The sequence below is a fragment of the Drosophila takahashii genome, chromosome 3L, assembly GCF_030179915.1.
Source record: "Drosophila takahashii strain IR98-3 E-12201 chromosome 3L, DtakHiC1v2, whole genome shotgun sequence".
Classification (NCBI taxonomy): Eukaryota; Metazoa; Arthropoda; class Insecta; order Diptera; family Drosophilidae; genus Drosophila; species Drosophila takahashii.
Window position 1 is genome coordinate 7,171,718 of NC_091680.1, and position 16,571 is coordinate 7,188,288.

General features: G+C 37.2%; 1 protein-coding gene across 2 annotated transcripts; it reads right to left on the reverse strand.

Moving 5' to 3' along the window:
• Positions 1 to 13,728: 13,728 nt before the first annotated feature.
• Positions 13,729 to 15,760, reverse strand: blanks. 2 transcript variants are annotated; one of them, XM_044394473.2, is made up of 5 exons: positions 15,472 to 15,760; positions 15,250 to 15,408; positions 15,055 to 15,135; positions 14,853 to 14,957; positions 13,729 to 14,735 (listed from the first exon to the last, which is right to left on the reverse strand). In XM_044394473.2, exons 2-5 carry the CDS (start codon positions 15,356 to 15,358, stop codon positions 13,804 to 13,806), a joined length of 1,227 nt encoding a protein of 408 aa, XP_044250408.2. In that variant the 5' UTR covers positions 15,359 to 15,408; positions 15,472 to 15,760; the 3' UTR covers positions 13,729 to 13,803. The 2 variants fall into 2 exon arrangements, with proteins under 2 accessions (XP_044250408.2, XP_070071826.1); XM_070215725.1 differs by having other exon boundaries at positions 13,731 to 14,735; positions 14,853 to 14,933; positions 15,472 to 15,757.
• Positions 15,761 to 16,571: the final 811 nt, after the last annotated feature.

The window sequence follows — 16,571 nt, forward strand, 5'->3', positions numbered from 1 at the left end:
CTGAAAGCGGATTGCCCGCAGGTGGTTCCTGTTGGCTTAACCAATCTCTGAACTGTTTACACTTCTTTATATTTTTTCCTCCTTTGCATTCCGAACATTCCATTGTCGGCGATTCCCATTTGGAATGGAATGAAGACCGAAATAAGTCACAGAAGAAAGTGAGCGGAGAAAGCGAGAGTGAGTGCAAATTTAATTAAATTGATTTCCGCCACTCCCCGTGGCGCGATTTTAATTAAACCTTTTTCGATAGATTGCCAAAGAGGGGAAGGAGCAAACGATTAAGCAAACTGCTACCGATAACTGCAATTTTCTTTGAGGTTTTTATTCTCTTCTATATACATTTCTGGCTTTAAGAACTTCCAAAAGTTGGCGAATTGTAAAAAGCCAGGCTTTCTTTCTATTTTTCCCATCCAACGAAGTTCAGCTACAATTCAAAGTTTCCCCCCTCATGAGTGTGTGTACTCAACTCAGTTAGGAGTCGTGTGTTTATTTAATATCTATAAAATAAATTAAACATTCATATTCCGTTTATTTACTTAGGCAAATTGAGTTTTCGCAGTTGACATGCTGAACAGGCAAAAAAAAGGGAAGAAAACTCTGCAGAATGTCGGAGGAAAACGCGAGTCATGTAGGCAGGGGAAAACCTAGCCCAACCCGAAAAAAAGGAGTCAAAAGTTGGCTGTGTCATCCACATCGGTCTGTAAACAGGAAACGAGTGTCTGTTGCATGCAGAGTGTGACAAATGTCATGAAATATTCAAATTGGCAAAAGTGTTGCTGTCGCTGTCGAAGTCGCTTTGGCCCCCAAAACACATTTAAGGCCAAACTTTTGGCACAACTTTAATTGGCGACAACAAAAATTTCTGCATTTGCCCTGGCCCATTTATCATGGCCAAGGCACCTTAACAGCTCATAATTGGCAATTGAGCACCAATATAGAATATCATAAATACATAAAGCTCAACCTTTGGGGGTCACATCCAGGGGCACACAGCAAAGGAACAGAAATCACCAGCCCCTAAGCCATGGAAAAAGCATTTGTAAGTTGAGCAAGAACCGCAAACACTTCCCTCACTCGCTGGGGGTACACACATGGAAAACGCTTCGTTTTCATTGTGTAAATATTTAAGCAAACAATAAAATTCGAAACAGAAACAGGACCAGGAGGCCAGAAGGGGGAAGGGGGAAGGGGGTTGAGCAATAGTAGCAGGTGTCAAATGTTGCGGCCAAAAGAAAAAGCAAAGTCAGTTACACCCAGCAACTCAGCCTCTTTCCCTCTTTCCTTTTCGAAAATTTATGACAAACTGTGGCAGACACACACAAACGTTTGAATTCGCCCATATGTTTAGAATAAAAAATAAATAAGAAAGGTGCGATCTTAGGAACCGATCTGTAGATACCTCGGTAAAAAAAATCCAATTAATAAAGGAACATTTTTAATCATAACTTTGACTTCAAAAGTAAAATATAATTTTAAATTTTTTTCTTACATTTAAAATTCTGTGTTTTACGATTAAGATCCACTCATTAAGGAAAAATTTCTAATCAAAACTTCAATTTTAAAAGTGAAATGCAATTAAAATATTTCTACTAAATAAACATTTTTTTTAATCCATTGTTAATTGCCTTTTAACGCTTTTCATTGGTAAAATATATCAAGAACTTATATAATGAAGAAAAGTATTTATTTATCAAAAACGTTCTAAAATTTTCAAATAATGCGCAAATAAATAAAAACCTTGAGGTATACTCATTATGATATTTTTCAAATATCACAAAATCACTTTCCTTCACCTTTTCTCCTACCAATTCATCAAACCGGCATACCCACACATTATCCTCAAAGCACAAAATACAAAAAAAGAAACTCAAAAATTTCTGCGGAACTTTTGCAGTACGTGCCACTTTGGATAGGCACGAAGCTGTTGCAGCTGCTTTGGACCGCCAGTGTTCAATGTGTTTTGTGTCTCTGCCCAATTCTTTCCATTTCTTCTTTTTTTCTGGTGCATGACATTAGTTGTGAGCACATAAAAAATACATAAATTTTACACACGTCATTGGTTTTTATTACTGCAGCAATGGGAAAAGGCAGGAAAATGATTTAGATCAACAGAGGATTGTTGAAAATTGAACGAGCGCAAGGCTCGGAGGACCATTCGAGCCATTCAATCAAGTTGAGAAGGGAGAACTGCTGGATTTTAATTAGAGTCACGCGCACCTTGAGCAAAAAAGTTGCCAACTTGGGCTCAACTTTTCGGTAATCGCATTGCACACGCACTCAACTCTGCCAGAATCAGTTCTCCTTCGCCGGTATATAAGATGCATTCAATACGAATGTATATACATTTTTGGCAACGAATTATTGACAATTGCAATTCAATTTCACACACAATTTGGCCAAAAAATGTCGTTACGCCGGAAATGGCGTAAAAACTTTTGCTGGAAGCTTTGCGAACTGGAGCTGCAGTTGAAAAGTTTTCGCTTCGTGCTGTCAGAAAAGCCCCCAGTATCCCAGTACCGAAATCCGCCCCATGGAAATGTAATTCAATGCGACACCCGAAAAGGGAGTAAATAAATTTCAGTAAATATTTGTGCGTTTATTTGGCCGTGTTAGTTGCGCGTCTGCGTGTGATTGAATGCTCCCCCTGATTGAGATTCGAATGGTAAAATCCGTCGTGCTCGAATTCGCAGCAAGATTCTGTTTTTGGCTTGTCAATTTGAAAGAATGACTGACACACTTTGTCAGTTCAGCAACTGATAAATACGTTAGTTGGAATCTTGGCTAATGGAAGAAGGCACATTCAAGAGGAGGATTCGAATAAGCTAAAGTTTTGCTGGAGAAAAAAATATTTTAAAGTATTTATAATGCAATTTTATACTAATATTTAATTTATAATATTATTAGCTATCTAAAACCTATCTCGTTCCTTAGCGATTCCCCATTGTATTGCAAAGATTCTTTCTCAAATGCAATAAATCAATCCCTTCCCCCATTTAGCATCTAAAAAGCAAACTTTCGTCTGTTAGGGAAATTCCTAAAATACTTTCATTTCATATGCAAAACATTTCTTCCCATCCCCGAACACTTGGACGAAAAGTTGTTCCTCACCTTTGAGGGAATGCAGGTGGAGATCCCACAATCCCTGTTTCCCCTTAAATTTTTTTTGGGGTAGCCATTTCTGTTGAACATGCATAGGAAAAGTCAAATATGAAAACTGTCAGCAGTGCTGAAAATTTATGACTCTGTTAATACAATACACCCCACATACTCCGAAAAAAACATTTACGGTCGCTCAAAAGTATGCTACAAATTTCTTATTAATATGCAGCAAGAAAATGCGGGGCTACCGAAAAAAGCGTAAAAACTTCACCTATGAAAATGTTTCTCTCACAACGAATTATTGGAAGCGGCTCAAGTTTAAGGAAAGAAAATTTACTACGTGATTTTAATGCTGCATGGCAACTTTTTTCATTCGGTGTGTGCAAAAAGAGAGTATGAGTACACATATTTCATTTTTAAAATGACACTTTTATTGTCAAGCTCGGCTGAATTTAAGGAATTTTTTATTTTGAACATAGAAATTTTTGTATGTGGCAGTTTAAGAAGAATTTCCATACCGTTTCTAGAATTCTCGTTTACAGGAATTTAAGAATAATTAAATACATAAAATTTTAAGATATGTTATGAGTTAAGCTGTTGGGTTCATTTCTTACTTTCTATTTAAAAGAATTGTACTTACAAAATTGTAAAAATTATTTTAAGATTTTTATTTTTTATAATGTTGATTTCTATAAAAGGTATATGACCACCTTTAAAGAAAGAACCTATTGTTTTACATTCTCCTGAGGGTTCCATTTACTTTTCTTTGAAACCTGAATGTTGTTTTACCTTTTAGGTCCTGTGATTGATTAAAAAAAAGCGCTCTTTCATCTCCCAGACAGTTTACGCAATATTTGAAAAAAAAAACCCTCAACTTTCTCATATAACCACATCCTCGCATTTCGCTTGCCACTTGCAGTTAATTTAAGACTTTTCACATAATTTCCGTTTGCTATACAAACACGGGGGAGCGAGACAGCCTGAGTGCGGAAAAGAGCAGGAGAGGGATAGTGGCGGTATTGCAATCGCCTTAAGAACTTCGCTTAACAAATGTGCGAAACGTGACTTAAGCATGAATACAAAATTCCAAAGTGCATACAAAAGCACACATGAAAATCAGGGGGGTTTTCGGGGGCGGTGGCCGCACACTTGGGGCCTTCGCAAAAACTTGTGAAATGCAAAAGATGGGGAAAAAAGGATGGTAAAGAGGAATGGCTATGGGATAAATGTAATCCCTGCTTGCAAATATATTTGCAGAAATTTATAATTTATTAAAAAACGTATAGCACCAGCCACGGGCCAGCAACAAGAACAAAAGCAGCAGCTGCATTACACGCCACCATACCACCCAAACTACCCATCCCACCACCCACTCGCTGCCCCAGGCACACATGAGTAATATGCAAGCGGAGCAGCGCCGTTGAAGAGAGCATCCGAAATCGGAGGGGGGGTCTTGATAACACTGCAGTCGAGCAGCTACAGTGGTCCCTCGGTTGTTTACTCATTCAAATATTTACATTTCATGTTACCTAGAGCTGTTAAATCTTTTAAAGGGTTGCCTATGGTCAACCAAATTTTTCCATATTATTATTTATTTATTTAAATTGTTTTGAGAAAACCACATTGATTTCCCAAAAACTTCTGTTTTCAAATATAAATATTTTTTTTCTTTTTAAGGGATAAATTCAAAAATTATATTCTTTAAGTTTAAAAACTTTCAATATATACATTTAAAAAGTGTACCGTGAATTCTATGATAGAGATTACTTTATTTCCTACTCCACCTTTTTCAACTCCCTTAAACCATCATCAAAAAATCGAAAACGAATGGCAAAGGAATATCTCATTTGTTCACCTTTTTTCCATTGGCGCATTAGTGTTAGTGGCAAGTTTTCCGATGTTTAATAAGCTGCCATCTGGGAAAATCGGGAAAATAAGGGAAACTGCTGAGAACATCGTTTGAAGGCAATAACAACATTTGCCATGCTCCATTGTTTTTTCGCTACTTAAATTGCAGTCCGCTGTTGCTAGTTCCGTTTTCCCACTTCTTGTGATATCCTTGCAAAGGGTATTATGAATTTATAGGATTTTGGTTCTGTAAGTATTTAACTTAACCTGTAGAATAAAGTTTCATTATGTATAACCACCAGTGCTGCCATTTTGTCCTCTTTCCGGACAGATCTGTCCTTTTTTTAACGGCTTTATCCGGAAAAAATTTCAAACATCCCCTATCCGGAAATCTATCTATTTTTCAAAAAAAAGGTTTTGAGTGTTATTTTTGCTAGTCGAAAGTGTATAAACCTGTTTTTATATGCTAAAATGCCTTTTTAACTATCATTCTTACAGTTCGGCACTTAAAAAATAATTCTTTTTACAAATTATCAAAGAGACGTAAAGCAGTCGATGGATTTTCTTTATAGTACGATTTTTTCTGTAGCAAAAAAAGAGGAAAGCACTTTTAAAATTTCTTAATTTGTACTCTCTGCTTTTTTGTCAGAAAAAAAATTCAGATTTGAACGACTATTTTTCGGGTTTGACGCAGATATTTAATTTTTTTGTATTACGAATATAGTTACTTGAAATGCATTAATTACACTATGCAGCATCAAAAATTAACCTCGATGAATGCTATATTTTTGTATTCGTTACGAATTCCCAAGTTAAACTGTTTTTTCCAAAGAGTTCCCCGACGCAAGGATTCTTAGCAAAAGGACCTCAAAGTTCGAAAAATGCTGAAATTGGCCAACTTTGCGGAGCTCTCAGAGGCAAATGGATGCATGGCTTGGTTCGAAGTTAAAGTTTTTTAAAAGATACACCCTTTATCTTTCAAACCCCATACATAAAATAATTTTAGGATTTTTTTTAAGGCAGAAATAAATTCCAAAAAACATAGTCAAAAAACTGAAAAACATACAGCTGCGGTCTAAATAGTAGCAGTGTCGCCGCCTTGTGTTTTTAAAAGTTTGATATTGTAATTTTTTCTTATCCAATTAGTCTAATAGTAAAATTATAATCAATACAATATTACCAGGAAAAGATCAATTACAACAACAAACTTTTAAATACACAGGGCGGCAACACTACTACCATTTTAACCGCAGCTGTATACTTTTATGTTTTTTGACTATGTTTTCTAGAATTTGTTTCTGCCTTAAAAAAAATCTTAAACATTTTTTAAGTATGGGGTTTAAAAGATAAAGGGTGTATCTTTTAAAAACTTGGGAATTCGTAACGAATCCAAAAATATAGCATCCATCGAGATAAATTTAAAAAGCACTAAAAATGCTGCACAGTGTTATTATAATAATTTTAGATTATTACGTATACGCACAAAAATTTACCATGGTAAAATGATCAAACAAAGAAGGTTGTGAGTCGGGCGCAGTAGATCATTACATAATTAAATTTTATTTAAAATCCATTTATATTAAGTAAATATATAACCCATTGGTAAAAACAGAAAAATGTAGGCACATTTACTTTTGTCCTTTTTTTTGTCCTTTTCTTAAATTTTTTGTCCTTTTTTTTCCTGTTTTTTGTGGCTTATCTGTCCTGTTTTTCAAGCTGAGTGATGGCAGCACTGATAACCACTAAGTTTTACATTTTTTCATAAAGCTTGTCCTTTAAAAAAGTCAAAAATTCACGAAATGCTTCTATTGTGTCACTTAAGACCACAAATACTAGCGCTTTCTAACCTTATAAATGATCACACTACTTTTAATAACTACATTTTTTGAAAGAGTATTCCAATCTTCCGGTGGATTTTTTCGTTCTTTTCCTTATTTTTTTGTGAGTGGGAGGTGGTTGCATTTTCCCCGGAGGGACAGAAATAAAATCCACATTGATGAAGCTGCCGCTGATGAGGATGCTCATCCTAGAAACGAAGATGATGATGCTGAAAAAGAAGCGCACTTTCTGGCACTCCTTCTCCTGCTCCACCCACTTTCTTTATCTCCCTGTTCCTTTTGCTGGCTTTCTTCTTAACATTTTTCGCCTTGGGCTGCGTTTTCTTGCAGTGGAAAACTTCAAAGCAACTCATTTCGGTCGTCTGGCATTTTTCCGCTGCATAGCTGCGAACAGAGATTATTAATTTTGATGTCTGACTTTCCATAATCGATGCATTGCTGTTGCCTTTGTTTTTGTTTTTTTTTTTTTGCAGCATGGAACACCCCTTTGTTTTGTTGCTGCTAAATTCCTTTGAAAGTCCAAGTTCTCTGCCTACGGCAAAGTTAATAAGTCAAGGCTGGCGTTTTTGATCGCCTCGCCTGGCAGTTGAGTTTTTTAATTGCACAATAAAATAACCGGTCGCTTTTAATTAGAATTTTATTGCAAGTTTTTTCATTATCTTTTTATTCTAGGAATTAAAAAAACAAAAGAGTGTAAATGCAGTATCTTCATTTAATCCCAAGAAATTGATCCTAGATATAGTGTTATTTTAGACAAAATCTATAAAGTTGACACCCAGAGCTTTTATTTTGGCATACTTTTTAGTTTCGTCCCACTTAAAAGTGTGTTTCCTAAGTTTGCAAATTGCATTTAAATAGTGAAAAATTGGCGTAAATTCGTGTCGGCAATTCAATTGTCCTCAATGCAATAAACTTTGACTACAGCAGCAGGAAAATCTTAAAATAACAACAATGTTCCCGGAAGTCCTCCGAAAATATACATACATGCATGCATAAACGGTAAGTCCTTTTCTCTGGCTGTATGCGTATGTGTGTGTGGACGGGAATCTGAAGTCCATTATCAAAGCGATAACAAAATGTTTAGCTTTCGTACGAGCTCAAACTTTTTTCGGTGTAAACTTTTCGGCAAGTGCATATAAATTGAATGTAACTTTGCACTCATCTATGCAAACACTCACATCCATACTCTTACTTCCTGTATATATGTTGGTGTATTCGAAGATATTTTTGTACTCTTTAAAATATTTGTTAGTATTTAATCCCTAAATATTATTGATAAACTAACTAAAAATAGTTTGAAATCATTTTTCGTTTCTTTTCATATTAATTGTGCATAAAATATCATATTGTTCTATAATATTATAGCAATTAATCCGTCAATAACTCAATGTTAAAAAAAAAATTTTCAAATATTAGCCTTTTAGATTTAATTATTTTTTAAAACAAAGAATCTGCAAGAGTCAAAAGATTTTCGATCCCTGAAATCGGGTATCCTCTTCAATTTTTTCGGCACAAGGAAGTCGAATGCAATTTCAGGCATCTTAGGGCGTGTCTCGCCGTCGCCCTCTGTCCTGGGCAAACTTTGCATATATTTCACAACAGAGTGCAAGGAAGAGGGAGTGTGGGGTTCAGGAAAGATGTCCTTTTTATCCTTCGCCCCATGTTCTCCCTGCCTTATGTCGATACTTTTGATATGCAAAAGATATGAAGGGACAGCTGTTTCCTGCTCCATTTGCTTGCCAAAAACTTTTACCAGGACCAAATGCATTCCCAAAGTTGAAGTTAAGGAAAGCCGGCTCCGGAGTGGGCGTGGTCCTGTCTTCGATGCGAACTTTAAATACGGATGAAGTCGGAAAACGCATTGAAAACTGCATAAGGTTTGCGTGCGAAGTTTTTAAACTTATTTTATGGTTATTAGCATTTTTTAACTACTTTTTTAGGTATTTACGACATCCGAAAGGTGGCCAGGTGCATTCTGCGGAAAAATAGAGCATTTCTCTTGTAAAGAGGTTAAAGTTTTCTGGTTCATGAAAAGGGAATTTTATGGTATTTAATCGCAAGTTTGCCAAAGTCATATATTAAAAGAAATTAAAGTTATTAGGAAATATTTTTCAAAATAAAATATTTTTCAATGTAAATCTGACTAAAATCTGATTAAAAAGTACCCAAGTAAATATCTTAGGCTAAGTATTTTTACAATACCAAGATTTCTTTTCTTCTTAAATTTCTTTCCCAGTTTATTTTTTTGAGTGCGTAACACCTTTGGTGCTCAAATGTAATTTATTTAGTCTACTTCACGCTCATAATGCCACACAGGAGGGGGAGGGGGAAGGACCTGGGTGACGCGAAGCATTCATGTCAGTCGCCAGGCTAAACCCCCTTTTTTCCACGCCCCTGTCTACTTCCACTTGCAAGTGGCAAGTCGCTTGGAAAAATTATGTTGCACGTGATATGCTTCAGCAAATTCGCTACATGTAACGCGTAATGGGGGTTGGTGGGGGGAGGAAAATGCTGGGGAATGCTACGCTTTTCCCGACCAGCACTAAAGATGAGTTCCACTTGGAAATATAAATTGAAATCATCAACTGGCTTTGTGCGTTTTATCAACATTTTTACGTGCCGCGCTTCAAGTTTGCCTTAACGCTGCACTGAATCTGCCACGCCCACTTTTCCCCCCGCTTTCCCACTGAATCAGATTTCCTTTACTCCTGCTTTTGGCTGCGAGTGCCAACTGCAAATTAAGCAATTTTCCAAAGGACTTTTGGCTGCTTTTTGGTTTCGCCAGCTTAATGTCTGACTGAGTGCGCGGTTTATTAAGATAAACGATGATGAACGGTGGAGCTGAGTTGCTTCTCTGCCCCTTCCACCGATGTCTGGGTTATGGTTATCCACCTGCAGCTCAGTTCGGCTTGTTAATTGACTGCTCAGCTCTCCAGTTCTCCAGAGCTTTTCCTTTCCAACCCCCTCGCACACGCCCCCTGAATAAAAGACAAAAAAGGGGCGGACGGTTGGGCGGGAAAATTGAAGCTGGAGCTGTTCATTCTATTAGGGCATTTGCATGCTTATCTCATTAACACGAAACACAAGAGTTCCGGGCAGAGGTTGGGGTTTATATTCATAGGGGATATCATAACTGGCGGTTTGAATTTTTAGCTGCAGGTTTAGGGTAAATATGTACATTAATATAAATGAAATAATAAATATAAATAAAAAAAATATTAAAACTTATAAATTATTAGTTATAGTAAAAGTAATTCGATTTAAATTTCAGTTAATCAATAGATTCAATATGGCCTTGTTAAAATGTTAAAAAATTGTATTGTTCTACTTATGATTAAGTAAATTCAGTAATTTTCTAGTCAATATTAAAAAGTATTAATTCTAAGACCCTAGAAACTGCCCAGTATTACCGAAACCTTTTTGATCCTTTTATTCCCCCTTTTTTTCCTATATAATTAGCATGTAAATGTTTCGAATGTGTGAGTGGCTTGGGTTGCCCAGTGTCCTTCAGGTCCTTCGCCTGACTTCTGACTCCTGGCTACTTGACAGTCGGGGTAACTTTTGCGCTTTTGTCGTGGTTTTCATTATCCCTTGCCGTTTGGCTTTTTGCCGCTGCTCATAAGCCGCAGCAACCCTTCCGTTTTGGGGCGCCCACCTCAAAGCGGAATGCAACGGACACATTGGCCAATATTGACTGTACACAGTGGTCCTGCATCCAGCCACTCGCTTTATACAATTTTCAGCCGCCTCTTAGTTGGGCCCCTCATTTCCGGCTCTTTCGGCCTATGCAAACAAAGCGTCCTTACTCTCCACTCTCGACTCGCTCTTTTTACCACTCATTAGTGACAATTTTCTTGTAGTTGACATTTGCCACGCCCCTTCGCCCGGCCGCCTCCAACATTTTGCGGTTGCTGGACAAAGTTTTTGTGTTTACACCACCATCCCATCCTGCCCCTTTAAGTCAGACATTTAAAGTCAGACAGGCGAAAAACAAGAAAATAAAACCTGTATTTTTTGTGGCACGAAAATGACGGCAGGTGAGTTGAGGTAGGGAAAAAAAAGTATAGATTAATCGGGACCGGAAGGACGTTAAGTTTTTGATGGGAAACCAATTAATTGGAAAAATTAAAATCAAATATTTGGCAAAGAGCTTGAACAACACTTCACCGAAATCCTCAAAAAATAGTACAACAAAAAATTCAGAATTGCACTGAGAGAAAATTTTTAAAGGATTTATAAGAAATTTGAGAAGTAATAATAATGCTGGGAAAAAATTAACGATTTCTTTTAAAATTACTATTAAAACTTTTATTAAATAAAATATAAATTTAATAAAATATAAAATACATTTAGTAAAAATGTAAGGGATTTAAATAGATTTTATAGATGTCGATGGTTTTTTAACATTTGTAATTATTTATATTTAAATCTTTTTTGTCCAGTACTTTTGAAAAAAATATAGCTGAGCTGGTTGCTCTCTTTTTCGACGTCAGATCTAAGCGTCGTCCTTCATTTATCCTTTCCCCACTGCGAGTGTGCTGCGACTGCAGGGGGATGGGGGCCAGGAACTCTCAATCAGCGCATGTTGGCGCCCACAAACTCACGTGCAAACACTTTACGACAGGCACTTTGGAAGGAGCAAGGGAAATCGAGGTGGAGTTACAGGAGCCGCACATCCAGGACACTCACATCCACATCCACATCCTCATACTCATCCCCATACAGAGGGAAGCTGCTCTCGTTTTGAAGTGCAATTTAGCACAGCCACAGATTTTGCTGCCCTTTCCGCCCTCCAGATGCTCTCCAAGTGTGCGGTAATTAATGCAATGGGGGCGAGGAGTGGGGAAAATGGGGTTGCGGGGGAAAAGTTACGCAAGGCTTGTGCTACCACTATATGAAAGGTGCTGGCCATGTCTGAGGTATTGACTAGGTTATGCAAGAGAAAGGAGAGGAGGATAACTGATACTTTAAGCTCGTACTTGGGGAGCCTAAAGCGCTGGGATTATTATTAATTAGTTCGCTTTAATGAGAGCGCTTTTGATTTATAAATGTAATTTATGATAGTTTTTAAAAGAATATACTAAGTTTCCACTCTTCATTTTCTAAGGTTTAATAACATATTTTTTATATTTATAATAATAAATATTATTTATCTTAATTGTCGAGTCGATGTCTTATTACATTTAAAACACAGTTATGATATTATAGTAAAGATATTAAATAAATATTATTTCATCAGATGTATTTAATTAAATAATTATTTCAAAAGCAATATACTAAAAAAAATCATTACGTTTTTTGTTTTTTAATATTATTTTATCTTAACCCAACTTTATGTATATTTTTTCTTACAACTTTAAGGGTCATTAACGGAGTGCAAGGTTCAATGCGCTCCATAAACCGTTCACCATTCACTTCACCCTCCCACCGTCAATTTTACTTAAAGAAACCGGAAGACGCCGGGACCAAACTGTCAGGAAAAAGGAAAAATTCTTTAAGGTTTCCTGGCCTGCCAAATGATATAAACAAACACACAATTTGCGCCACTTAGCAGCAAATGGACGAGGCCATTAATAATTCCATTTTTTCGTAAGGTCAACCACAAAAAAGTCAAGGGGCGGCGAAAAAACAAAGCCGAAAACCGCCCAGATAATAAGGAAATATGACTTGGGGCGGACCGCAAGATGCTGCGACCTCAAAAGGGGGTGGTTTCGTGGAGTTTTGGGAGGGGGCGGCTGGCTGGGACATACATACACTGGTAAACATGGCGAGACGGTCTTGTAAAACAAGCCAGCAACAAGAACAACACAAGAACACAACACAACACAAAACAATAAATTGAGCGGGGAGAAAGCCAAGGAGAAGTCGCTCTCATAAACAATGTAATAATAAGGCCAACATTGTGCGAGAACTTGGCTTCGACTTGAGCGCCAGAAAATGAAAATGGCTGTGGTCGGTGGTCCCCCTTCACTCGAATAAATCTTGCTTAAAGCCCGCGGATCCCTCTAATTGCCGGCCATTAGAAAAATGTTAATTGTCATTAAACGGGGATGTGCAGCCATTTCCCAGGGATAACCATTAAGCATTAGGGAGGGAAAGCATAAATAAACCCAATCGGAAGTGAGCCGGATATTGATGAAGCGTATAATAAAATTAACACCACTCCTCGGTGTCCCGTTTTCAGTCTATTTAGACAGAACATCCCATTCCAGCGGAACAATTCCAATTCGAATTCAATTAAGTTTATGGAAATTATTTTACCATTTTCATTTTACACCCGTTTTTTTTTTGCTGCTCACTCAGTGTGACAGGATAATAAGCTGGTTGAACTGTCATGAACATTTTTAATTAAATTCAATATCCAAGATCTTTGTCCGTTCGCTTTTTTGTTTGTCTTTCTATGATGACAAGGGGGAAAAAAGGGGAGATTGAAATATGAATGCAAATAATTGCATAGGTACTTGGTGCTGTAATGAGAGAAGATTGAACAAAAAGTTTTTACAAATTAAAATTTCTGATTAAGCGTTTGAACATTTAGTCGTATATCATTTCATACCATTTATTTCTCTGCATCGAAAAAAACTTACCCTTGGGGGATTTTTTTTATTTTGTAACTTACATTTGTTTTTCTCAAAACTCGTATTATGTATTTTCTAGCAAGCTCATTTTTTTTCGGAGGGCGGGTTTTTTAAATTCTTAAACGAAACATAAAAACATAATTTAAATCTCACCATTTTTGCCTGAAATACCGTGAACCCAGCAAAAAGCTTTTTTTAAGGTGTTCCAGCAATTGGTTAATAATATACATACATCAGGTTTGAATTAAATACGTCTAACCAGTTTTTATAGAAAAAATCGCAGTTATTTTATGTTTTTTGCCAAAGACCCTACCCCCTGAAGAAAGCAAAATATTAAAAGTTTTAAATACAATGTATTGAATATATTATTAAAAAAATCTACAATACGTTGCCTAAGTTGCAGCAGATATACATGCATAGTTTCATTTTAACAAGGCCTTTTAACGGATTGGATTAAGGTTGGTACCGAACAGAGTGTTGCATGCTAGCACGGCCACATTCAGACGTGCCCTCTTTTTAGAAGTCCCAGTAGCCTCGAACTCCTGCTTGTCCACCTTTGTTCCCATAGTAAACAGGGTGTTAGGAGGTTCTCCTGAAGATCCCAAGTACTTGAAAGATGATTTAGGGCGCATATAGGAGAGAAGCAAGGTTGGATGCATGGTTTTAAAGTCGATGGGCAATGTAGAGCGAACTATGCGCTTCTTTGGGAGGACAGCACTCTGTGGGGCATGCTCATCGACAGTATAAAGAGCTGCACAATCGATTCCGTCGCTCTCCCACTTCTCGAATAGTTTGTGAATGGCAAACGAAGCTAGCTGCGGCATAATTGAATCCCCATTTCCTTGAGCTTTCATTTTTTCAATGAAGAAATCGCGCAAAGCTTTCTCGCAGGCCGCTGCCTGGGCCGAGTTTTTTGAAACTCCCTGTCCTTCGTACATCCTGGAGTTTATTGTCATAACTGCCGAGAATAGGCCCTCGTGATTCCTTTTGATGGCCTTGCGGTTAATAAACAAACCCTCTAACTCGTTGACCAATTCAATAGCACCCTTGGGAACCAAGGAATTTATCAGAGTGTTCAGTTTTGTATGATCACCTGATTTTATCGAGTCCACATCGGAGGAGTCTGTCTGCTCCTCCTCTTCTTTTTCTTGATTAATGATGAGGCCGGGATCCCCGCTGCTTTGCATCAAATTTTCAAAGGATATGACGGTCGGCTCATCATTTTGATCTTGCTCGTCTTCGATGGCTTTCAAATCGCCAATGAGTGAGTCCTGTGGGTTCTGGACATTATTTTCATCATCAATCGCATTTGGATCTTGATCCATAATATCATCAGGAAATGGAGCAGAGCTTTTCTCAGTAGAATCCAGAGCTGGAATGAAAACCATAATTTCAACTTAAGAAGCAGAAAAAAAAAGTTTGTCATGCCACGCGGTTTTGCCGATAATCGCGAGTTCTTTATAGCAGGAATAGTTTGCACCAATCTCACCTGGACTCTGAGCACGAACCACAACGGGGTCGGTCTGGAACGCATTCATCACCTCATCATTTAGATTTTCTTCAATAAGATCTGAAATGGAACCATGAATTTCCACTTGAGAAACAGAAAAGGAAAAAGTTAGGCTCCTGTCACCCGGTTTTGCCGATAATCGCGAGATTATTATAACAGTAATAGTTTACACCAATCTCACCTGCAGTCTGAGCACAGATCATTACGGTGTCGTCCTGGAACTTATCCTTCCCCTCATCACTAACATTTTCATTAATAAGAGCTGGAATAGAATCATAATTTCAACTTGAGAAGCAGAAAAAATAAATGTCATGCCATGCGGTTTTGTCAATAATCGCGAGTTCTTTATAATAAGAATAGTTTACACCGATCTCACCTGGAGTCTGAGCGCGAACCACTGCGGTCTCGTCCTTGGACTCATCTTTTTCCTCACCGTCGTTGAAATTTTCTTTAATAAACATTTTTTCGCCACAAGCTCGTTTCATTTCTATAGACCTTTTTTTTTTCAAATGTCACTTTTTTAGTGAGACCGTTGCTTATTAAAAAAATTACGATGAGATTATCGATGCTTGAGATATTTCAGTTCATTCACACTTACACGATATGGAAATAAATGCACTATTCACAGTTTTAACGTATATTCATGGAAAGTTTATTCCAATTTAAGGATGTAACGGACATCCTATAAACAATAAGCTAAGGCTGGGTGTTACAGACGGGTCAGAGCGCACGCAAAAATGTCAATCGGCTTTGGCTCGTCGGCTAATGGGGTGGATCTTTGCTTTAACCCGTCATTGCCTCTTCGATTATTATCAAAACTCAGATTGCGTGCAAAGACAAACCAAACTAAGGCCGGGGAGAGAAAACACTACTATCACTCGGGCTATTGTCGGACGTAAGGCCCCCTACATCTGTGATCGAGCCTACCGCTTTCCCACCTCAGCTGTTAATGAGGCGGCATTCAGCCCACCCTTCCATTGGCCGTTCCCTTACCATTTTCCTTTTTTTTAGAACGGCCCCTTCGCGGTTATGGCTTCACGGGGGTCTCATGTCCGCCGAGGACAAACACACAAATTTACCACATTATAAACATCTTTTATTAACTAACAAATTAAAATACTAGACAAATCAATCTTGCTGAAAACCCTAACCGAGACTAACATGAAGTACAAGGAATAATATAAAAATAATATATAGGTATAAATATCATAAGAAAATGAATGGCGATAATATATAATAAATAGCATAAATATAATAATTATAATAGATAATTCTTATAAATAGAGAATGGCGCAATAAATAGATTTTAAAATATATACGTTAAAAAAAAAACGGCATGCCAATTAGGTTTGCATTTACTTTAAATTTAAAAGAAAAACAAAGATAAGTGCCTTTTCATGGTGTGATTTTTCAACTTTTAATTACGTTGTGTTACGTCGACATGTTACCGTTCCCACTTGCATATAAGATCACAACGAGAGAGCAAACGCAAAGCGATTTACGATATTGGCGTTTAGTGGGATTAAACTGAACAAACCTACGGTATTGGCACCCAATTTTGCGATTGTCTTTTCTTTCTTATTCTTGGGCCATTACGTAATGCCGGTTACACCGATGGGAAAATTTTAATTCGGCAAATTAAATTTAATGAATTTTTTTTTTTTTTTTTTTTTTTTTTATGTTTTACCACATTATGAA

Bases quoted from the DNA above. Each gene is read 5' to 3' on its own strand.
- blanks (XM_044394473.2), bottom strand. From the start codon at position 15,358: ATGAAACGAGCTTGTGGCGAAAAAATGTTTATTAAAGAAAATTTCAAC. The intron at 14,958-15,054 runs GTGAGATTGGTG...CTGTTTCTCAAG, and splicing joins GATCTGTGCTCAGACTGCAG to TGGAAATTCATGGTTCCATT. The intron at 14,736-14,852 runs GTGAGATTGGTG...TTTTCATTCCAG, and splicing joins GGTTCGTGCTCAGAGTCCAG to CTCTGGATTCTACTGAGAAA.